Source organism: Danio rerio, chromosome 9 (assembly GCF_052040795.2).
Source record: "Danio rerio strain M-AB ecotype USA chromosome 9, GRCz13ab, whole genome shotgun sequence".
NCBI classification, from domain to species: domain Eukaryota; kingdom Metazoa; phylum Chordata; class Actinopteri; order Cypriniformes; family Danionidae; genus Danio; species Danio rerio.
In genome coordinates this window covers 32980307-33006337 of record NC_141029.1, presented here as the reverse complement: position 1 = coordinate 33006337, position 26031 = coordinate 32980307, and the positions used below count along the sequence as shown (strand labels likewise).

At 35.7% G+C, this 26031-nt stretch overlaps 1 protein-coding gene across 1 annotated transcript; it reads left to right on the top strand.

The window, feature by feature from the left end:
- Nucleotides 1-5784: 5784 nt before the first annotated feature.
- Nucleotides 5785-6896, top strand: si:ch211-184m13.4. The gene has a single exon (NM_001128800.1). It carries the CDS (start codon nucleotides 5809-5811, stop codon nucleotides 6838-6840), a length of 1032 nt encoding a protein of 343 aa, NP_001122272.1. The 5' UTR covers nucleotides 5785-5808; the 3' UTR covers nucleotides 6841-6896.
- Nucleotides 6897-26031: the final 19135 nt, after the last annotated feature.

Below are 26031 nucleotides of genomic sequence, written 5' to 3'. Positions count from 1 at the left end.
ACCTGCACGTGCAGTTATTTGGGGAATTGTCATTTCATGTAGTAGTGCATTAGTGTAACCCCGCCAGTCCTACACTAACCACCCTCTCCGAGCTGGGATCATACTGGGGACTCTCTCCATGGGAGTCGGTTACTCTAACAAGGAGGTTAAAGACCATGGCCTCTAGAATCCGTCACTAGAGCACATTGTAGAGGTCAGAGGAGTGGGGTTTACCTGCACAGCACTTCACTAGCTGGCCTCATTTACTATGCATTCACACGTACTTCAGCGTCAATACTTGACCAAGAGTGTGTCTGAAGTTTGGCCCGATCGTTTATAGCATTGTCAGGCAATGAAATTAATCCGCAATCAGCTACTGTCTGAGCTGGAATATTTGCATAAAGCAATCTGATTAGCAGATGATTCAGTTGGCGCTTGAAAAGTTGAGTGAGCAATGCCACTGAAGCAGCACCGACGTATCCACAATTCAGTTCAGCAACGCTTTACTTCACCCATTCAAAGTGAATGAAAGGTGTTGAGATTTAAGGCATCATCCTCCTAAATCTCACTCCCATCTGGGTAACAGCACCAATGTAACCATGACAGTCCAACACTACCCAACCCACTCGAAGCTGGGATCGAACCAGTGACTCTGCATGGGAGTCGGTTGCTCTAACAAGCAGGCTAAAGACCGTGGCCTCTAGAGTCTGTCGCTGGGTCAGAGGAGTGAGGTTTACCTGCACAGCACTAGCTGGAATAGGTTACATTGGCCCTGCTCCTTATAGCATGGATCTTGTTAGGGGCATGTGTGGATATTGTATAAACACAGACTCAAAATCTTGGAAGTACTGCATGAGAAAACTTTACAATTAACCACTATAAATTATTTACATGACAGCTTAAATGATCCGTCAACTGCAGCATAAGCTTCCTTGTTTTTACAGACCTGAAAATGATTTTTACAGATATTATATACAAAAGAAATATCATGTTTCCTGTGAAAATTTACAGACCATACACTTAAATTAGAAAATACAAATTACAAGTTTACTGTTCTGGATAAGGTCAGCAGTAAGAAGATTGACTGGTTAAGTACTTTTATTTTTGCCAAATGTTATAGAATGCAAGGTTATGAATAAGGTGGTATGCCCCCAAAAAAGGTAATACAATTCACATTTTTAAGATTCAAAATAGCATCTTTCTTCTAATCATGTTAATACACTTTTATTATTTTGATGACATCACATTGCACTTTAGCCTCTCATCAGATTTTGTAACTAATCAATTGGTCTCCAAAATCTGAAGCATCCCTACCTCAGCATTATAAACAGTCACCATGAATTTGTTTAACATTTAATACCAAGAGTAATAATAAATCTATTCATACTTAAAAAAAATAAAATAAAAAATGTTACTTAATCAGTATTTTTGGATCTATTTATTAAAGGTTAAATGGATATGCTGGAAAAAAGTGTGGACGAGGCAGTGGTGCAGTAGGTAGAGCTGTCGCCTCACAGCAAGAAGGTCACTGGGTCGAACCTCGGCTCAGTTGGCGTTTCTGTGTGGAGTTTGCATGTTCTCCCTGCCTTCGTGTGGGTTTCCTCCAGGTGCTCCGGTTTTCCCCACAGTCCAAAGACATGCGGTACAGGTGAATTGGGTAGGCTAAATTGTCCGTAGTGTATGAGTGTGTGTGTGGATGTTCCCAGGGATGAGTTGCGGCTGGAAGGGCATCCGCTGCGTAAAAAAAAAAACTTGCTGGATAAGTTGGCGGTTTATTCCGCTGTGGCGACCCCGTATTAATAAAGGGACTAAGCCGACAAGAAAATGAATGAATGAATGAAAAAAGTGTGGCTGTTGCCACAGATATATCATGTTAGAAATAAAATGAAAGTAAAATCCTCTAAACTTATTCAAAAATTGGATTTTCAACTAAACATTATTTACAAAAACGTAAAGGATGGATTGTACTTTTAGTAAAGGGTATGAGGAGACTGCTTTACACTTTATTTGATATTGTGTATACTCAAATTTATTAATGACAATTTTCATTGTTCAAAACAGGGCTGGGCGATATAGCAAAAATGCAAGCTCAATAATTATTTTCCATATTGAATGATAACAATATATATTACCATACAAGTTGTTAATACTTCCAGATGTAAAAGAGTACCTAAACAATGACTGAAGCCACAAAAATGAGAGGGTCCGTAAATGGCATAACATTTTCGGCCGACACTTTGTCTAATATCAAACACTTTTAGATTAATTTGTTGAACACTTCTGCTGTGTGATTATCTCTTAGATCCATATAAAGAAAAAAGTTCAGATCTTATCGTTGTAATTGACAATTTTTTTTGCGATACAATATAATATAGATTATCAGCCCAGCCCTAGTTTAAAATCTCTCAATGGGAAAATGTCATTTTTGGCTATACAGTTTATCCTAACCAAGAGGAAAACAAATTATATTTAATTAATTTATATTATTATGTTAAATAAATTACATTCATAAATGTAAATTTACTAATAAGAAACCAAATTTTATAGTTTTGTTGACTCAAATATGTTTATATACAATGGGGGAAATAAGTATCAAACACTTCACCGCTTTTCTTAGAAAACATATTTCTAAAGTGAAAGAAAACAAAACTATGTCCTTTATAAATTAAGTTGTGTGTAAATGAAATGACACAGGGAAAAGGTATTGAACACAAAGAAAGGGAGGTGTAGAAAGACAGTAAAAGCCCAAACAGCAGCTGAAATCCTGGCAACCTTCTGCCCTTTGTCACTGTAAATGAATATTAGCTGCTTCAGTCTTACATCTACATTACCAGGAAGATAAAGGTAAAACCAGGGTGGACATTTCAGCAAGACAATGATTTAATCATTTAATATAAAAGAATTCATATAAAGCATTAAATACATTTCAATAGTTCAGTACTTTCTTCTTGTGTTTAATAATTAATTCCCCCACTGTATTAACAGTAAAGACTCCGTAAACAAGAAAGCCCTACATTTTAATGTATTTATGTAAATTTTGTTTATTTGTATTTTGTTTGGTTTTGAAGTTTGGGGACTAAAAAAAAAAAAATAATAATAATAAAAATACATTCGGGTTAATGGAGTCATAAACCCCTCAGGTTATGAGGACACACCACAGGGTGCAAAGGGGCGAGACCAGAGATACTTTACTGTATAGCAGAGAAAGTTAGAATGCCATCCAAAAGCTGCTATTTCAACAGAGCTGTATTTGTATTTGCTTACAAAGGACACAACACAAAAAGAGAAATAACAGGTTATTTTAACTCCACAGAATTATAAAAAATATATAGCCAGCCTTTGACAAAGGACAGCTTCCAGAATCTCTTCCAGTTTAGTGCCGAATTCGGCTAAAAACTCCTCAAAGGAGCAGTGGCAATCATTATAGAAGAATCTGTGGATTGTGAGCCACAAATTGTAAGTCTGTTGTAAGTAATTATTTGTTAAAATTGCCCTATTACTTGCATAGTTTTTAGCGTTAACTTTATGTTGTAGCAAGGATGTAAACAACGGGAAATGCTGTTTGGCAATGTTAACAATTTAGCCACAAATTCATATTTATCCATCAAACCCCTGTAAACAGCCACAATTTTTAGCAGCATGTGGCTTTCTCTGCCTTCTACGTCTTAAATAACTCACTAAATGGTAAAACAATAAGCATTGCAAACCAATGTGTTACAGTATACTGTAATTAAGACAATTGTTAAAAATAATGGTACAGAAGTACATTTAACCAGCAAACACAAAAAAAGTTGGGTTTAACACTTCCTACATGTCGTCACAAAGCAAATTGATTACTTTATCGCATTTATAAATTTAAGTGGACCGAATAAAACAATTAGGTTACTCCCCCCGCCCACCCCACAAATAAATAAATAAATAAATTTTGTTGTTTCAACTCATTTTATATAAGTAGTTTGAGTCCCCCACTGTTTGAGGGAAGGACTAAAACTCTTTGAGGTGTTTAATTTTGAAGCATGAAATCCAGTGCTGACCTAAATCAAACTACTATCTCCGATGCTGTCCACACAATGCACTGGTGTTGTGACCTGCACGGATTGTATCATAACTGCAAGCGACTGGTGACGATTAGTGACCTTTTGCTGGTCTTAAAGCATTTAGATCAATTGCAGTGTAGGAACCAGCTGTGACTTACAACTCCTCATTTAGGGACGCTGTTAAAAAGCTTATTGTTATACGTGAATACATTTTGTTAAGAATTACTATTCCAGCTTAATATTCAGAGTTAATGATTAGATTTTTTTCCATACTGAAGACAATTGTAGGTAGATTTCCCACCAATATGAAAAGTAATCTATACTTTTATCTGCATGTTGAAGCCATACGTAGGTGGATTTCTCACAGAAAAGTGTGAACGCTGTGGGTTTTGTGGTACAATGTTTGAGCAGGGGCCTGACATGCTTTTTTAGCTAAAACACTGGCACGTTTGCATCAGCAGCCTGCCATGTCTTTTGCCAGAAACAGTTGCGTGTTTGATGGTAGTTAGTGGATTAAAGCTTGATCTTCATTTAAACATTTTCAAATGGATTGAAACATGTTTAGAAATCACTTTTGCAAGAATGTTTGGTTTCTTTAAGCCACAGAAATAACACAGATATTGTATTTATATTTATTTAATATATTTATTTGATATTTTTTTTGTAGAAATTTGTAGTACCATTTCACAGAATTTGCTGTTATGTTTAGTGCCAGTCTCTCTGCCCAAATGCATATCTTTAGGCAATCGCTCGAATATTCCATACATGTGTTGGTATTGTGAAATGACACTTTTAAATGTTTTTTACTACATTACAACAGAAACCCAAGTGATTGGGAAACTGCTGCCATGTATCGAATGTGAGGACGAGGTACATTGTGGTTATAAACCACAGATGTTATCAGCCACCTGACTGCTTGCTGGGTACTGCAGACTACCTGTTTTTCATACAAAATCAAAGTTGCACAAGCAAGCATTTGTGTTCCAGTTAAACATAATGCTTCTGTTGGTTCCACTAAAACATTCTGAATTCTGTATGTGCTTCATATGCCTGCCGTTTGATACATTTGTCTTCAAGTTTATTTCAAAAATGGATGTCTGAGACCCTGCAAAACACCTTAAAACATTTTGTTGGCATGTTAACTGGGTCAGTGTGGAAGAAACAGCAGCTTGTGGTTATACATGAGCGGTAATAACTCGAAAAAGAGGAATTGTAGCATGATTATGTTAATGCTGAAAACAAAGGTAACAACTTCTGCAAAAAACTAATGGAACAGAATTTATTGTGTAAATATTAATTGAAATAACTAATCAAAAATAGCATATGATAGTTGTTTTATAAAAGTTAAAGTAAAATGTATAATCAACATATTTATAAAGGTTATAGTGACTAAAACTAAAAGAACAAATAAAAATGAAACATTTGTTTTGGTTTTTGTTCATGATATTTCACTTTAACTAATGCCTTACCTAAATCCCAATTGAGCTTAGCCAATCAGGTTTAAGAGGCGGGTTTCTATTGAAGTAATTCAGCACAAACTCTGACAAACTCAGTCACACCACTATCCAGTTCAAAGAGAGACAGAATATCAAACCCAAACCTGCTGTGAGTATCTTTAAGCTGACTTATTGATATGTAATCTTTTGGACAACAATATGACATTATTTAAACTCTGATGACATTTTAATTCTTATGAAATTGCTTAGCATATGCTTTTATTCATACAAGTATGCAAATAATGTGGTATATACCTCCTCCTAAAACAAAGTTTGATTTTTCCAGTCTCACGGACATGAGTGACCAAACTGTACTAGATTCTCAGACGATGGCAGAGAATGACAGCCGATCAAACCAGACTTGTGATGTTTTCATTTACAAGGAGTCTGCACGGATCCTCTTTCCACTTTTCTACTGCCTGATTTTTGTGATCAGCGTGGCAGGTAACTCCCTGGTCCTCTGCATCACCTGTCAGAAAAGGCAGAAGATGAACTCTACCACAATATATTTGATCAACCTGGCCATCTCCGATGCTCTCTTCACATTAGCTCTGCCCGGCAGGATCACCTACTACATCCGTGGCTTTGATTGGCCTTTTGGAGATTTCTTGTGCCGCCTGACGGCTATGATCTTCTACAGCAATACCTATGTAAGCATCGCTTTCATGACCTGCATCAGTGTGGATCGCTACTTGGCCATGCTGCACCGTCAGCGCTGTCAAAGACTGAGAAAAACCAAAGTCGTGAAAGCCGTCTGTGTTCTGGTGTGGGTGGTGGTTCTTCTTGAAACATCACCATTGCTTTTCAAGAGCATCATGGAAAACAGACCTGGTCATCGAACGTGCATGGAGTTCTCCAATTTTGACAGCAAGAGGATGGCCTATGTTCTTCTGTTCGCTTGCGTCATTGGGTTTTTCATGCCATTGGGACTTATTCTTTGCTCCTACAGCCGGGTCAGCTGCAAGCTCTACAAGACGGCCAAAGAAAACCCTTTGACCAACAAGTCTGGAGGCCACACCAGAGCCAAAAATATGATCTTACTCATTCTGCTCAGTTTCGTAGTGTGCTTCAGCCCCTACCACATTAACATCATGCAGTTTGTTGTGAGAAGGCTTTACCACGAGCCCTCTTGTGAAGAGTTAAAGGCTTTGAAATTGTCTCTGCAGGTAACCGTTGCCATGATGAACTTAAACAGCTGCCTTGACCCTATTATTTACTTTTTTGCCATCAGAACGTATAAGCAGAGAGTCATGAGTCTTTTTAAGAGCTACATTTCCATTTCGGCAGCCTCCAAAAGTCTGCAGGATAACAGCAGCAGTAACACATGAGGGACAGTATTATTCATGAAAACAACAACTGATGGTGCAGACGGCAAAGGAAATGATTGAACATGTGTGAAATTGCGGTTGAGCTGTAGAGTCTAGAATAAGCTAATATTTTTGGGCAACTTCACACAACATTATTTGTCGTTGATTAAAAAAATTACTGACATTGGTTTTGCTTTTTTAGTATTTTGGCTGACTATATGCATTTTAAAATGAAATGATCATGTATTAATGTATGTATATTTGATGTATTAATATATGTATTAATATCTGAACAAAATTGCGTAGTTCTTTGAATTATAAATGTGTGACTGGATTGTCTTTTTTAATTTACATGGTAGTGTGGTGGTGAAAAAAAATATTAATTATATGGAAAAGTACCACATAAAGGTCAAAGAAACCATCAGACAGTTCCAAGTAATGATGAGTGATTTAGGTGTATGCAAATATCTACTGACTTTTTTTTGCAAGCTGCTCTATGAATGCAAACTGCATTTGCTTTAAAGAGGCTCACAAAGTGTACGTAACATTTTAAAGTACATAACGGTATTTCCATTTGGGAATTAAATGCTTATGTAGCTGTTAATCTTCTTTCTTTGAATACCAATAATAAAAATGTTTATCATCAAGTTTTGTCATGTTTTCCTTCACTTATCTGCTCGAGCTGCCAACGCAACACTGTACGAAATGAGACAAATGTTTTTGATGACCTAATTTGCCATTTAGTTATCAACTCCTGGGAAAGCACAACAAGACCGAACACCACAACAAGAAACCGATAATCTAAAGTCAAGATCACATCTCAGCCTTTCTTAGAATGTCATGCCACTTGATTTACTCTTTGAAACATATAAACAGAAACGGTGTTACTATGAAATAGCGATGACTTCACCATCATACTCTACCCAACACTGGCACCAGAGATGAAAAAAGCGCACAACGTGTTTTAAGCTTGCGTGTGGGTGCCTTACACACATTTGGCAGCGTTGTTCTTCCTGCTTAATTTCACCTGAGCAACAGAACCGGATATCAACATAACCACAAGCACATGAAGTTTCTTTTTTAGCTGCTACAGGTGGTCTGATAGACTTTGTTGTGTATGCCATGAAGCTCCGTGTCTATAAAAAAATGCGGAGAATGTGGCAAACGTAGAAGCGTACAAAACACAAGGATGTAGGTGGCATGTGGGTGGTTAAATTTTCTTTGTAGAGGATATATTTATGTTCAAATGATTAAAAAAAAATCTTGCTGAAACATGAGATGGGCCAATAACATGACCTTTTGTCAAACTCACCACACACCATCAACCTCTATATTACCTACAGTAAAAAGTGAATATCAAGGTTATTTGAGTTAACAAAAACACTAAAACTACACTGTAAAAAAAAAAACATAATAAAAAAGTCATAACAACGCAAGTTTTTACGGTTCTTTAATTTAATTTAGAAAGTTATTCAGGTTTGAACTTCATTAGTTTTTTTATTTTTAACTTGTAAATGACTTGCAAGTTAAAGTGATTTAACATTGTATGCAAGCAACATACTTTTTACAGTTTTACAGTGTATTATTCAAAAAAAATAAAACATAATAACTCAAATAAAACATATTCCCAATAAACAGAAAAAAACTTAACTAAAACAAACTGAAATAAAATAGCAAGTATTATAGTATTATATTTCCATTCTTTAATGGAAAATCTGACCTGAGGCTGTTTATAGAAATACTTGAACATTTAAATTTTACAGAAAAAAACATCAGTCAAATGCATGATTACATATACAGTGCTCAACATATATAAGTACACCCCTCACAAATCTGTCATTTAAATTCATATTTTTAATAGGAAGCTATTCACCTTATTCTTCGCCGACGAGCAGGCGCAGCCAGTTGAATCTTTTTGGCTCGAGACTTCGGTCTCATTTACTTCCATTCATTTTTAGACATTAAAAACTGCTTGTTTCGCTGTTTGATGTTGCAAACTGATATTTTCTTATGATATTATTCTACTTGGTCTATATAGTCATGCAAACATTTGTTTGTAGAGCAAGTAGATTGACCGTTTTCTGCCGTTTATTATTCCTAGTAATTTCTCCCAAAAGCGACTGAATCGAAAGTTCTAAAACAATCGTGAAAACAGGCGCACTTCCACATTTTAGAATAAGGTCAATACAATTTTATACTGTATGTACACAAACACTATAGAATACACAAGACATGTCACTCCTACTGTTTTGAATGGAGAAAAGTGTAACAGTCAATATGGCTAATAAAGCCTGACAAAACTCTGAAGGAGGGGCTTGAACCAGACATGAGTTTCTGCAGATTTTGATAGTTGAACATTTAGAAACGAAACTTATGTAACAGCTGATGTTTATTTTATTGGTAATTCCTAATATGAAAGTTAATTATAAGCTTTGCAGGTAGCCTTGGAGAATTTGATGTTTCCCGAGCATACTGCCCGAGCAGGTTTTTGCTAGATCGGATTTGGTTGTGGCCGGAAGTTAATGAAAATTATTTATATTATTCATTAAATCTCTTATTATTGTATTTTATTAATGTCTATCCCCAACCCAACCCTAAACCCAACCGTTACAGTAATGTAAAAACAGTGGTTGTACTGTTAGTTGTGCTGTCTGTTATTTATGCTATCTATTAAATTACCCAATAAATTGTATTTTTTAACGTCTACCCCCACCCCAACTCTAAACACAATCATTACAGTACTGTAAAATATTAATTATTGTTATACAGTGTCAAAAAAAATGCTACTACATTGATGTGCATATCGTACTTCCGGCCAACCGCGTGCATATGGTGTACTCAATTATGCTGAGCACATACACAAAAATCTGAAACATAAAACTTGTGTTCTATTTGTGTTGTTCATCTTCCTTTTTAACTAGGCATCTTTGACTACATATATTTTCCTTAATTTGAAAAAGTTAAATAATTTCCTTATAGTTATTTAGAATTTTTGATTAAGTTACATTTGTATGGTTCCCAGTCCCCATTTAAATAAGCTGTGGAAACATGAAACACTTGGACATGTTCTGTTAACTGCTAAACTAGAGTTACTAAGACTGAAAGTAAATATATAAAAGCTAAATAGAAATTTGTTCACCTCAATAATCAAAAGAATTAAAACTAAAATAAAATGTATAGCCAATTTAAAATAGTATTGCAAATAATCTCATGATTAAGCCAACTGAAATAACTATGTAATAACCATGTGTATAAACATTTCATACATGTAAAACTTTTTAAAATAAAAACAGCATGTCAGAATAATGGCTCATATTAACAGCTTATATTTTTTAGATAAGAGCATATATATATAAATTTATTGTGGCTGATGGTTTCCAGATTTACTAGCCACAAATACATTTTTGCGGAAACCACATCTGCATTCTAAAAGTAATGACTTCAAAATACTGTATCTCACTACCGCATGCAAGAATTTAAGACACTTTCCTGTTTGTCATCATTGATATAAAAATTCTGACCTTTTATTAATAACTTCAATTCAGGAACTATTGGTTTGTTACCAAGAAAATATCTAATGCAGATGAAAGCAGCAACTAAAATTGAATTCAGATGTTGTTTAATAAGGATAAATGTAGCATGAATGCAAATCCAAATGTATTATGTCATAAGTTTAATGTTAAACATTTTTAAATATGTAGCTATGAAATGATGGAATAATGGTGCTGAATGTAATTATTAAAGGCGTATTATGCAAAAATCACTTTTATAAGGGGTTAAAACAAAGTTGTGGCAACAGTGTGTGAATATACTGTAGCCAGCATCTTACTCCACAAAGAAATGCCAACTGATTCAGCCAGGGCTCGAACCAGCGACCTTGCTCTGAGCTGATAGCGCTACTCTCTGGGCCACTGTGCCGCCCGAAATAGCCAGCATCTAATGGTAAAAATAATTAACTATTTTTTTTGGAATAACAGAAGAGTTATCTGGAGTTGTCTGGAGAAAGACTTTGATTAACATTTTCCCCTTGTACATGTAACCAGAGGGGGAAAGCACCACCTATTATTAATGATCTCTCCTAATCTGCTATTTGGGGTTTTTACACCGTACCTATTGAAGATAACGAAAGTGACTTAGATAGCTATAAATCTCGGGCTTTAGGATGCACGCATGAACAATGGAGTCACCATAGACAGCCTTCTTCTTAGACGCTTCTTTTTGACATTTACATTTTTTACAGACAAAGTTATTCTTGTTTTGAATCTGCTGCTGTTTAAATTTAACGTGGCAGTCACTAAAATGCCACACATTAGGTCAAAGCCTAAAAGCGGAAGTTTCAAAGAGTTAGAAACATTATTTGTGTGGTTTTTGAGCTGAAACGTCACATACACATTCTATGGACAGACTTTATAAACATCTTGTTAAAAGGGGCATAATAATAGGTCCCCTTTAAATGAAACCGACAGCAAGTGACTTAGTAAGTCATCCTTTGGTGTTTTATCTTCGACTGATAAATCACTGATGAAATTCTTCCACTTTAAGTGGGTGTTAATGCCAACTTAGGCCCTGCTCCTATGAACTATTCAACAAGATCTAACGGCAATTCGTAACTGTTTGATTAAGTGGCTTATTTGTATGAATTTGTATGATCTCATTCAGTACGATTTGCTTATCGTTGGGTTTAGAGGTGGGGTTGGGTGCCACGCCTCTTTTTAAAAATCTTACATTTTTGTACGACTGAATTTATATGAGCTCGTAAAAATTAGCCACCAAACTGATTAATACTTAACTGTATTAACTGTATAACTGTAATACTTGCATTTCCTCATGAGTCATATGTACATTTCTGGAGATCGCAAATTATGTAGCCAGAAGTATGTACGCATTTCTTCTTTAAAGCAAGTGCTACAGGGTGGTATGACGGCGTTCCTTTTTGCGCTTACCAGCTGACCGTTTACCTCCGTACGGCTTTCCCACTGTTACCAGTTTGTCCAGTTAGAACACCATGTGCATCAGTGAACTTCAGATGCAGAGAGGAGATGACCACGACAATGGGGTTTGAATCCGCTGAAGAACAGTTCCAGAAAGCGGATAAGACAAAAACAGAAGCCAAAAAATGAAATAAACTAGTAAATAACAGGGAGAGAATGTGGTAAAAATCAAATATATATTAAATGTGTCGGTTGGGTTTAGGGGAGTGTGTGGGCAGGTCAATCTGTGCTTTATAAAACACTGTTGGTGCGGGAAGACGAGGGTGGGTCAGTCGATAGCTCAGTCAGTCAAACAGTGAGTCGAAAGCGACCTCTGGTGGAACAGCAGGTACGAACAGCACTCGTGATTGAAATTTTTAGATCTAAAAAAGCGTAAACAACGGCCTCTTGTTGATTTGTGAAAAGAAAAACTACAAAAAAAAAAAAACTGCAAAAAAAAGCTCATGGGACATATTTGACGATCTCCAGAATTGTATATAAAGCTACATTAGCCCAATGCTCAATTCCCAACCTGGAGGACCAGGACATACACACTACGGACAATTTAGCCTACCCAATTTACCTATAGCGCATGTCATTTGAACATGGGGAGAAAAATGCCAACTCTGATCTAATTCTCTGACTGCAAATTCAACCAGAATTTTTGTTTGATTTTTTTTATATATTTAAACAGCCTTATCAATAAATAATTAAGAGTGTTTGCTGCCATAACTCAATTGTTATGATGACTGAGAAATTAAAGTACATTCTTTACTCATTCTTTTATTCTAATAATGTTTTTCAGAAAATACCAGCTCTATGTGGAATGGGTAGTTTATCCAATTTTTTTATTTTTTATTTTACAGATAAATATCAGTTATCATCTATAGTGCATGAATACACAAAGAAATATACACTGAATACAGCGTAATGTCTTTGGATACAAATATTGCCCAAGCCAGGGCATAATCAATGCTGGGTTGATTACTTGCCAGATGTAGTCCATCAGTGATTATAAAAGACATGATGAACGGTTAACATAAATATTTGCATTTTCAGTATTAAAACAGATTTCTTTCTGATTACATTTATATTACTTTTGACCAAGCCTGTTTAATTTTAAAATTGTATAGTTTTATGTTTATCTACATACATAAATTATTTTATCTTTTTTTTTCAAAACACATTAAAGGATATAAAGAAAATACCATCAATGAATATAAAAACCTCATTGAATAAAAAAAAGAAGATATTTTGAAGCATGTTATGACAAGTGAATTGTGAATATTGGTAATGTATATATTGGTAATGTTATATTACTGAAATATATTCAGTTGATTACATTGCATATATTTGTATATACTGGAAAAAAAACATTATTTTTAGGCTGTGTTGGCACAGTTAGCTCGTGAACTGGAATTTAATTAGTTTGAAGAAGATTTGCTTGGATGGCAATCAGACAAATTTCCAGAAATGCATACAGATTACTCTCATTTAGTTAGTGATACATCAATAGTGTAGGTAGGCATATTCCTCTCATAGCTTTACATATCTGATTAATTTTGATATTTTTACTGTGTGCTATGTTTGCACAAAGAAGTTCTCAGCTTTGTTTTGTAAAAATGTTAACCTTTTTTTACAAAAGTTGTGGTGTCCTAGTTGGAACCTCCCATGAACACTGCTGTTTTAGAACTCAGTGAACTCAGTGAATATTTATCTGTACACACAAATCACATGCAAACACAAAATGCTGTTTCTGGGAGGTATTTCATTTAAAAAATCTTAATATCTTACTTGTATGTCTATTAAAATGTAACATGACTTGTTTGTATTATTCACACAAATAAAAAAGAGGAATATCCTTTAAACAAAATAATTGAATTATAAAATCTTGAAATGCACCGAAATAGAGAGAGCTGTTGAATGAAGAGATTAAAAATTAACTATGCAAAAGAGGAACTGCTAACTGCTACCAAGTCTAAAATTGTCTAAAATTAGGTTACATAATAAATACCACTTGCTCTTCCACTTACAAACACACATTTAAAAGTCATAGTAAATTATTATATTATGTTCTAAACTAAAATAACTATAAAGTAGCATTTTAGCATAGTTTTTATGCTTTTCATTTGTATTTGCTGTTGCACTATTACTAAAGTGCATGGTTCAGAGATACACATTAATAAATAAATAATGAGTTCCAAAATTTCTTTCAATGACTTCTGAAGGATCATATAACACTGATGACGGTTGTAATTCATGGTAGAATAAATTAATTTTAAAATATATTTACACAGAAAACAGATATTCAAAATAAAAATAATATTTCACCTTTTTGCTGAACTCTGATAAAAAAAATGCCATGTTGTGAGCAGAAGAGACTTCCAATAACTTATGTTTTTAATCTGAAACTTGAGTAGTATATATATATATATATATATATATATATATATATATATATATATATATATATATATATATATATATATATATATGTACTGTAAAACCCCAAAAGTTGAGGAAACCGATTGCAACAAACTATTTAAAAGTTCAAAAACTAATCTTAATGAGTACTGTGAACTTAATCCATTTGAGTAAATGAAGCAATTTGAGCACAGTAAAACCCAATAAATGAAAAGAACTCAAACCAACTAAGTACTGTAAAACACAATAAGTTAAGGCAACTCAAACATTTGAGGAAACTGATTGCTACAAACCATTTGACTTAAAAAAAACTGATCTATATACTGTGAACTTACTCAATTAAAGCTGAGGTAATAAGGTATTTAATTAACTCATTACATTCAACACTGAGATCAAACCTCTTTTCTAATGAGTACAATTAACTTTCAGTAAATTTTGAGTTAACTACACTCATTTCATTTGATAAAGTTGACTGTTGGGTATTACAGTGTATGTATATGTGTGTAATATATATATATAAACTTATATAAGACAATGTGTCATACTTAACAATATGTTGTACTAAAAATGTGAAAAAGTCAAAGTAAAATTTATGAAATTAATGCTGGAACTGAAAACACCAATTATTTGTTGTAGCAAAGAATATCTGGTCTGAATAAAATAAAATTGAGATTTGAAATACATACAAAAGCACATTGCATATCACATTTAAATGTCTCATGCATTACTATTAATTATTAACTGACTTCCCTTTCACAGCTTACACAGGAAAAAATCAGAGTGTGCGTCTCAACAATGAACTGTATATGGCCCTCTACTGTACAAAGATGTGACTACACACATATAATACCGTACATGTGTAAATCCAAATTCAAGTTCATGCCAGTACAACATTCATTTCTGCAGATACCTAACATTGCAATATTGAAGCATTACTGCCATCTGGTGACTAAACATAATAGCAGCAAACATAGCGAAGAAATTACTGTATAAGTTAAACATTTCATTTAGTTAAACGTTTAATATATTATTATTATTATAGTAATAGTGGTAGATCATTAGTTGACCATTTTTAATAAGATTATTTTTGTTACGTTATTTGTAATATCTTATTACCAAACTACAGTTACATCTGCTTTGTTCTTGAAGGTCCCAATTAAAAGAAGCCCTTTTCAATCCAAATATGTCGATTCATACGTTAGCAGTTACTTACTAATAATTGTGTTTTTCATCAGTCAACATCAATATTAGATCTTTTTGGGAAAACATTCAAGAAAATATTGTGTGTATATACTGCACCCAACCCGCTCCGAGCTGGGATCAATCTGGCAACCTTATGGGAGTCGTTTGCTCTAACAAGGATGCTGTGCAGGTGAGGTTTACCTGCACAGCACTTAACTAGCTGGCCTCCGTCACACACGCACGCACGCACGCACAGCCCGCACGCACGCACGCACGCACGCACGCACACACACAAACACACACACACACACACACACACACACACACACACACACACACACACACACACACACACACACACACACACACACACACACACACACACACACACACACACACACACACACACACACACACACACACACTATATATATATATAACTAGTAATCTCAATGTATTTGTTTTTTACATAAATTGTTTCAGACACATATTGTTTCGAAGCAGGTTAACAAAAAAAGTTATTTATTAAACATTTTGCAGGAAAAATGCAAAGGTAAAGTATAGTAAGCTTCTCTGAATACAGGGGGAATCCCTTAACGTGGTCAATGATTGCACTTTTTTTAAATCATGATGCACTCTGTTAGTCTGTCATTTCCTGCTAGAATTATGCAACTCCTTACTATGGCAACCACAATTACACATAACAAATAATAAACAAAACCATTTGTGCAAAACCAAATAAATGTGCTATATAAATATTCAACCTTGACCAAAAATTAAGAATAGCCATGCTTCCCAAACAAAAAAATCTAAAAAATAGCCACAATAGATGCTTAATATCTTAGGCTTATAGCAACACTGGCATAAACAAGCAGCTTTTACTTTGTAAGATATATGTGAATGACAACAAAAGTTCCTGTTCTCTATTCCCCTGAAGAACATGATTACTGTGGCAAATATGAAAGGTACGACTGAAGCGTATGGATAGTTTAGCAAACATGTTTTCGTTTACCAGCTAACCCAGCACCCAGTTGTGTGAAGTCAGCAAAGAGCATCCTTACCACAAGTTTAACTTCCTGCTCATGTTGCAATCTTATTTTTGACACTATGTGTCTTGCACTTTTAATGCACAATGTTTAAAAAAAAGTAATTAATTAATTTGAACAAATGTAGTTAACTGAATATACAATTTAGAAATTTAGAAATTCATTGATCATACATTGAGATTGTTTAAAAAAAAAAAAAAAAAAAAAAAAAAAAAAAAATATATATATATATATATATATATATATATATATATATATATATATATATATATATATATATATATATATATATATATATATATAGTTTAGACCTTTTAGTGTTTGTAAGCAGCATGACATTTTAAACTTAAAACTCAGTGTTGGTGTGAAGGTCATGCTGACAGGGTGTCAGTTTGAGCAGCTATAGATGGTAGTGAAAAAGCTATTAGTGGCAAAATAATGCACACAGACACAGCAAAAGAAGATGGTGCTTTACTTTATACAGTATGTAGAATCTGTTATTATGCAGTTTATCATATAGTCTAAAAAAAGATAAATAAATCACCACAAAACTAAAATGACTTTATGGTGAGTAAAGTATGTGGTAGTGTATTTGCATTTTTTTGTTAAATCAGACAAACGGTTGGAGTAGTTTTAAAATCTATCCTGGCTCTTTCATGTGGTATAATGGTGTAAGTAACTTTTATTTTAAAGCTTCCAAAAGTGTATAAATCTATTTTAAAAATGAACCTGTATGCCACTAAAGGGTTAATGCATGTCTTGTCAAGTGAATCAATGTGTTTTTGTAACAAAAACCTCTCAATTTTAAAAGTATTCAAATCACTAACTTCCAGGGGTGATCGAAGGCATGCTAAGCAGCTGTAATGTCTTTGTAGGTAGATTTAGTGATCTTTATTTCCAGGTTTTTGTTTTCAAATCTGAAACAAAAACAGGTCATTAACAAACAAGCACACAGTGTCAATACTCTATCAAGAGTTAAATGAATACTTTTTTTCCCTAAAATGTCTGTACATTATAACTTTCAAAATGTAACCCTTTCCTTCTGCTTATGTGTTTTTATTTAGTTTATTAGAACATGTGACCAGCTCGCTTTAAGAGACCCTATTATGGTTTTTTTTTAAAAATTACCATCTATGCAGTGTGTAACACAACTTTAAGTGAATAGAAACATCCAGCTGAGGTTTAAATCTGAAAGTGCACCATGCTCCATGTTTAAAACTATTGATTCTATTTAGTCGATTCAGGGTCAAATTATTTATTTATCCTTTGTTCAGATCTTTTGCCTGCAAACAATAATGTCGATACGGGACATTGCCGAATATGAAGTGGCGAATCTGGTTAAACATGAACGCACATTTCAGACACTAGCAGAGTGTGAGGAATGATGGGATTGATCATGACATGAAGATCGCTATCACTGAGAGATGGCAAGACATGCAGATGTGGGGAATAAAGGGTTAAAGTTTGTTTCACAACAATACCACAGTATACCTTGAGCTGTGTTTATTCCTGACATCTTTCTGATGTTTGATATTATAACCCACCCTGCAACGTGGGATTCGCTGGCAGTTTGTTATTAAAGGAAGCAGCAGCAAAGTCTACTGATGTATGGAACTTTGTCAGTAACTGTTATACAGTTTATATACACTAGTTTTTTCTTCCTCCAAATCCTGAAAGTGTTTCTTCTTCCTACAGAACAAGCGTGTTTAAAAATGTTGCCTCATTTTCTGTAATTTGCTAAATATTTATTTAATTGAGTGTTGTAACTTGTAATTGCTCTGCGTGGCTATTATCTATTATAGATCAGCGATTGTACTATAAGTCTCAATTTAAAAATGTATAGGGCTATTCACATATTGCGTCCAAAACCACATTGAAAACGCGACGCATGCTTCTTCCTTTACAGATTTAAATGCGTTTATGTGCGCATAATCCCCTGCCTTTTTTTATTGTTATGGCCACCAACAGCTGTTCCTACACATGTGCAGTGAGGTCAATTTTTTTAAATAGTTTAACTTAAGCCACTGTGAGGATTAACACAATATGTGACGTTATATGTTATTACCTAATCATAAATCCTGTACAGCAGCCCCACAACATTCTTACACTCGATGACACTGGAATACCCTGTCAGAAAAGTCTAGTGGCAGTCAATGAGCTTTTTACAGTGTCTGCTATAATGTTAATGCTGTTTTTGCGTGTTTACACTGAGTATGGCCACTGTGTTAAATGCACAGTATTACGATCTTATTCCCACATTAGATCGTTATGATAACATAATATATGCCTTCAGTGATTTCCTGAAGATAAATACCAAAAAATAACATAACTGGAATCATTCCAGCAGTCGCGATCGTCTGATGAAGCAAGAAATCGCGAGGACATATGATGATGTGTGCAGGTGCTGCAGTGCTGTCCCAATTCTTAGGGGGAAATTTTGAAGCCCTTCCCCTCAACCCTCGGTTGTAAGGGCCAAGGGGAAGGGATAGGGGTAAAAAAATAGAATTGGGATTGGGCCTTACTCTTATTCACCAGGCGCAGTGTCTCTCTATGCGGCCACTTTCCTTGCATTCTAAATCTCAAATAACAAACTCGCAAAAGATATGTTAACGTTTCATATTACTTGCACATACTTATAACCCAAATATATGTGAAAGACACTTGTCAAATTTTTTTTAGAGAGAAGGCATGAGATTCAGCTGGGTCCTCTACATTTTATGTCTAATTTAGGCTCACACTAATACAGCTACTCTGACTGACAGTATTTACACAGCAGAGGCACAGCGCATGCTAGTGACGCTTCCTGGTGACACGGAGCTGATCTGCGAATCACAGCACATTATGTTAGCTGACCAATCAGAGCCTCTTGACGTCAGGGCTTCAGAGGAACTAGGTAATATGACAGTCATTTTCAAGATAAGATCAAGTAAGATATATGAAAAAAATAAGTTTTATAAACGATAAAGGATTTTTTTTCACAAATGAAGCATGAGCACACATTGCTTTGCACCTCATAAACACAACCAAGCCTTAAAAATATACTCTGGACCACTGTCTCAATATACCTGGCCTCAAAAGGCGCATTAGTGACTGACACTGGATGCTGTAGGCCAGGGGTTGCCAACCCTGTTCCTGGAGAGCCACCTTCCTGCAGATTTCAGTTCAGTACATGCCTTAACTTGTTCAAAATTATATTTCGAATGGTGTGATTATATTGGATCACTCTAGGAACCTTGGAATCATCCAAACCTTCCACCCATTATGTTGCTAATGCAGGTGAGTGAAGTTTAATCACACATCTACTATACTAGCTGACCTTCTTTACATTTACCCACCCACACCACATTCCCTGGTCATGGTACCCCTCGGGGTCTACTCAATCCACATTGAGCATGGGAGACACATGGCACAAACAAAGAGCCAGTCACAAGTGTCACCAGATGTATGAGTTTCACTTGCACAGCTCTTACAAGTTGACCTCTTACACTCATTTCATCAGTTAACAGGATATGAATCTAAGGCTATATTTGCACAACAATGAAGTCTACAATTAAAAGGGTTTTGCCTTGCTTTTTTAAAAATGTATACACATCCACAGAAAAAAAAAATCCAAACATGATACAGTATTATCAATTTCAAAGACTCTAATTTTTATGTGTTTACATCGACACGACAATGGCGTTGTTTTTAAAACTTCCACTTTTGTTTTCTGATTTATGCATTTTAAATCCAATTGTCTTGGCTGCATTTACATTTATAACATTTATATATACACTCATTGGACACTTTATTAGGTACACTTTAGTAGTACCGGGTTGGACCCCCTTTTGCCTTCAGAACTGCCTTAATCCTTCGTGTCATAGATTCAACAAGGTCCTGGAAATATTCCTTAGAGATTTTGGTCCATATTGACATGATAGCATCACACAGTTGCTGCAGATTTGTTGCCTGCACATCTATGATACCAATCTGCCATTCCACCACATTCCAAAGGTGCTCTATTGGATTGAGCTTTGGAGACTGTGGAGGCCATTTGAGTACAGTGTACTCATTGTCATGTTCAAGAAACCAGTCTTCGATGATTTACTATTTATGACATCGGGCATTATCCTGCTGGAAGTAGTCAACAGAAGATGGGTACACTGTGGTCATAATGGGATGAACATGGTCAAATGCAATACTAAGGTCGGCTGTGGCATTGACACAATGCTCAATTGGTACTAATGGTCCCAAAATGTGTCAAGAAAATATCCCCCACACCCTTACACCACCATCACCACCATCCTGATCTGTTGAAACAAGGCAGGATGGATCCATGCTTGATGTTGTTGATGCCAAATTCTGACCCTACCATCTGAATGTTGCAACATAAATCAAAACTCATCCGACCAGGCAGTGTTTTACCAATCTTCTATTGTCCAATTTTGGTGAGCCTGAGTGAATTGTAGCCTCAGTTTCCTGCTCTTAGCTGACAAGAGTGGCACCTGGTGTTGTCTTTTGCTGCTGTAGCCCATCTGCCTCAAGGCTGGATGCGTTGTGTGTTTAGTGATGCTCGTTTGCATAGCTTGATTGTAACAAGGGGATATTTGAGTTAATGTTGCCTTTCAATCAGCTCAAACCAGTCTGGCCATTCTCCTCTGGCATCAACAAGGCATTTGTGCCCCAAGCAGAACTGTCCTTTTCAGACCATTCTCTGTAAACCCTAGAGATGGTTGTACATGACAATCCCAATATAATCAACAGTTTCTAAAATACTCAGACCAGCCCAATTGGCGCCAACAACCATGCCACGTTTAAAGTCACTTACTGAAAATCACCATTGTTCCTCATTCTGATGCTCGTTTCGAACTGCAGCAGATCGTCTTGACCATGTCTACATGCCTAAATGCTTTGAGGTGCTGCGATGTTGATTAGAAATTTGCGATTAAAAATCTGATTTGAAATTTGTGTTGAGCAGTTGGACAGGTGTACTTAATAAAGTGGCCAGTGAGTGTATAAATGCAAGGCTCTGAAGCAAGAATTTCAGTTTCAATGCATGTACTACGCAAACAATATTTCTGTTGTCCTACATGCAAATCATTTATTTCCTGAAGCTGTTGCTCAGCAGAGTTTGAAACAGATTTCTCCTTTCGAATAATATTTGATTCATAATCCCTTGACATTAGTACTGTATGTCCTTCTCACACTGAGAAACAAGAAAAAACAAGGTCAGAATAGCTTGACAAACGTAACAACTAACTCCTGAATCATGAATGCAAAATATTCTTGTAAAGCACTAACACATATTAACACAACTTCAAGATAAGAGGTCAAGACCTTTTGTGTTTTCTTTTTGAAAAATCTCCATCTGAGGTGATCTAATCTTCTAAAATGAATCAGGTTTGGTTATGTCGAGTATAGTCAAAACATTCGAGAAGCTATGTGTCAAAACTGAAACTTATATGTGGTTTGCTGAACAAATAAAACTTATTGTCTTATCTTATATTAAACTTATGTCTGCTGTGTTTTTGGCCCAAATTATATTATGACAGAAATTCAGAAAGGAACTGATTGTAAAATATTTGTACTGGCATTGTGTTTTATATGACAACAATTTGAGCAAAGGACTGCCAGCTCACATTCAGTCTGGTTTGTCATATGTGTTTGACTCATCAAGTCACACTTAAATTTTCCAAAAACCTGCAGACATATTCACAAAACACTAAGCTTTGTGCGTAAGCATTGTGTTTTTAAGTGTTCTGTGTAAAGTACAAATGTATTTGATATATTCAATCTTACAGCAGAAATCCCAGGCAACAAGTCACACTCAAGCCTTAAACCCCTGTGTGTTTCAAACTTTGTACTACAGTCAATAAAATGATAGAAGTTCAATAGTTTAAGGGAAGTTTAGAGCACATTGCAGGTGTGAAAACCACTCTGAAGATGCATGAAAACACATGCAGGAAATTTTTAACAACTATGTGGCAAGTCCTTGATGTGAGATGTTTGCACATTTGAAAAAAAATATGTTTTTGAGTTATCACCTAAGATTTGCAGAAGCAGCAGTGTGTATCTTAGTGCTTCTAGAACAGGGGTCAATCTGAAACTGAAGCCAGTACTTTATTTGTGGTTTCCTGTTTACCACACGCATTTCTAAACTGAACACCGGCTACAATCATTAGTATGATATTTCTGGAAGTGTTATATTTCTCCGTTAGACCACTTTTAAGTATAAAAAGTACATAAGTATAATTAAAAGTTTATAAGTATCATTTTATTACACTGTGAAACAGACAGAGAGAGAGTTTTGTTTAATTTTATTCTAAAACTAAAGAGGTAAAGGGTGTGGTGTGAGAAAGTTTCAGAGGTGCAACCTGAAGGAAAAAAGAAACTGAAGGGTTGAAATTATACAAATAAATCACAAACAAAAAATAGAAACGTAAGAAATAGTGCACAGTGCAAATACAATCAGCCAAGTCATACACTGTAAAAACAAAAATTGCAACAAACCACTTAAGTTCAAAACTAATCCTAATGAGTACTGTGAACTGAACAAAGTGAAATGAAGAAAAAACTGAAATGAAGATAACTCAAACCAACCGAGTACTGTAAAACCCAAAAAGTTAAAGCAACTCAAACCGTTTGAAGAAACCGATTGCTACAAACCATTTGAGTTAAAAAACAAATCTATACGAGTACTGTGAACTTACTCCAATTTAGTTATGAGGTATTTAATTAACTCTTCATTACCTTCAACACTGAGTTCAAAACACTTTTCAAATCAATTAACTTCCAGTCAATTTTGAGTTAACTACACTCATTTCATTTGAGACGGTTCACTGTTGGGTTTTACAGTGCAGGTTTACCTTGAACCCAATTTACACCTAAAGGTGCAGGGGATCTGTCTAAATGCTAACTGGATAGTATCTTTCAAATACAATCCTTCCCCTGCTGTCCTAAGCCATGCCTCCTGAAATCACAAACACGCACATTAAAGATGACAGAGACCCACTCATTCGCCAGTTAGAAAACTCAGCACAATTAAATCAAAAAAAGATTGTCGAGTCAAGCCTACACACAATCTTAATTCAGCTTTTCTACGATTCAGCCAATTATATTTCCAAGGTCAGGAGAGAAGCAAAAAAGCAGTCGCACAAGGCTTTTCATAGTTTTACATACCCTGTGTTAAAAGGGTCACATACTGTATTCATATGGTATAATTCACCCAAAAATGTCATTTCTGTCTTATTGTAATGGCGTATTCGTGGCTGCGAAATCACACTTGAGCTAATGCACTGTTTGTTTACTGCCCGCCATGTCTACTTTAGTGAACAGAACCTGCATAGGCTGTGAATAAGGGGTGCCAAAATTAATTGTTTCTTCGGTGCAACTCATTTGACCTGCTGGGCATGACTTTTCCCCTACTCTCAGCTGTTACAGCGATACTTCTGGATACAGACATGAGCGCGTGTCTGCAGAGTTTTCTCCAAATCGATGGCATGATCATCGTAACCGAACCGTGAGACCAGTGTAGGTTTACACCTCTACTGTGAATAACGGCTAATAAAATTGTAAATAACATTCAGTTTGTTGCACAGAGCGATTGTTCGAGAGCCAAGTAGAAAGTATGATTTGCATGTATGTTTTTTTTTTCTCAGAATGATGGCAGACATGACACGCTGCAGTGAAAGTGCAACCGGCACGCATATCATTTAAAGGATCACATTTTAGATTTATGATTACAGCAAGCACTTGATATGTTTTTTTCTTTCATGGCAAACACAAAGTGTTGTGCATGAAAATAAATGTTTACAGTATAACTACTCTAGCCTATATAATGTTGAATATACTGCAAGAGGAAATCAGATAATGACATGACAATGACAGCCCTAATATCTAGCACGATTTCAGTTATGTAATTAGCAATACAAACTTGTCATAATGTGCAGTATTTCATGCATGCAATGATCGCTGGTCTCACTCTCTCATGGGCTTGTCCTAAAGAGACTACTGTATGCTTAGTTATTGGCCTGCAATGTGCAGGAAGACAATCACCTGGGGCCTCATGTACGAAGACTTGCGTGGAAATCTTACTAAAACATTGCGTACGCACAAAGCTGTAAATGTGCGTACGCAGAGAAAAATTCAGATGTATGAAACACTGCGTACGCCGAATCTCACGCATATTCTTTTGTACATCCGAATGAACGTGAAACTGAGCGCAACATGCACGAGCACAAAACCTCTCCCTGCCTCCTCCCACGTATGAATAGCTAATGACTATGCTAATGGCAAAACCCAACGAAAAAGCAAAGGCAAAAGCAAGCAAAAAGAGAAACTTTGAACAGACTGTGAATTGGAGGTGCTGCTTTCGGAGGTAGACCGGAGAAAAGCGGTGTTATTTGCAAGTTTGTTCTCCGGAATTAACAACAAAAGAAAAAAATAGAGTGGGAGAGTTTAGCTGATGCAGTTAACACAGTTGGGTCTGAACATTGCACTGAGTGCATTAAAAAAAGAAATAGTGTGGTTTATATCTGTAAAATGTTGCAGTACCCTTAACAGTCTCAGTGGCACACCTCGTAAGACGCATGTGATCATGTATTGACACGTTCGAGCATGAACTCGGCTCGAATCCAGCGTCTGATGAACTCTTTCTTCTTTTTTTTCCCCGCTACATATCAGATTTTGCCCACTATTTATCACGAGAAAGACAAGTAGGAATCATCAATAAGTTTGTGCATCATATTTTATTTGCACATCTATTGAATGGAAATGTTTCTGATTCACGCATGCAAATTCATCTTCAGATAGTGTCTTTATAGCAATGTGCGTGCGGTAGATTGCTCAGATTACATTGGGAAAACAGGCGACTGCTGCAAATTGCGCTTTAATGTTTAGCTGGTCAACTGTATGGTATGGAAACCTTATATACCTGCTAGATGAACCCGTCTCATACAGCTGCCATTGCAAGGCTCAGACACTTTGTAGAGAGGAATTTAACACAACTGCCTCTAGGAGTCGCCAATGGAAAAAAAACAGACACGCACAAAAAATTTGCGTACGCCAGCCAGAAAGCTGCCGTGAAGCTGCGCACATTCCCACGTTCAGTTCATTGTTAGTAAATCCAAACGTGAGCGATTCTGAGCGTGAAACCTGGCGTACGCAAAGTTTTTGTGCGTACGCAGCGTTGATACATGAGGCCCCTGCACTTTTAAAGCTTTAAGTGCTTTAAATTGAACATTCACATAAAAATAAAAATTCTGACATCAATTGCTAACCTTTTATAAAACCCATTAGTTTATTTTATCTGTTAAACACAAAAGAAGATCTTTTGGAAAATATGCTGGTAGCTGGCACCCATTGACTTCCTTAGTATTTGTTTTCCTACTAGAAGTTGATGTGTGCAAGCAACCACAATACCTGCTGCGCTGATCATTAGAGCCAATCGCAGCCTTTTGTGTTGAGCATGTGCATGGCAGGAGCAAGCTGAACTGCCGCTCTAGGCAAAGGACGGTCACGCCGCCCTCAACCCTAAAGTAAAAGCCGGGAGGGGGGGCGCCCTCACTATTCTGCCGCCCTAGACGTGGATATAACTAAAGCCTGGTTTATAC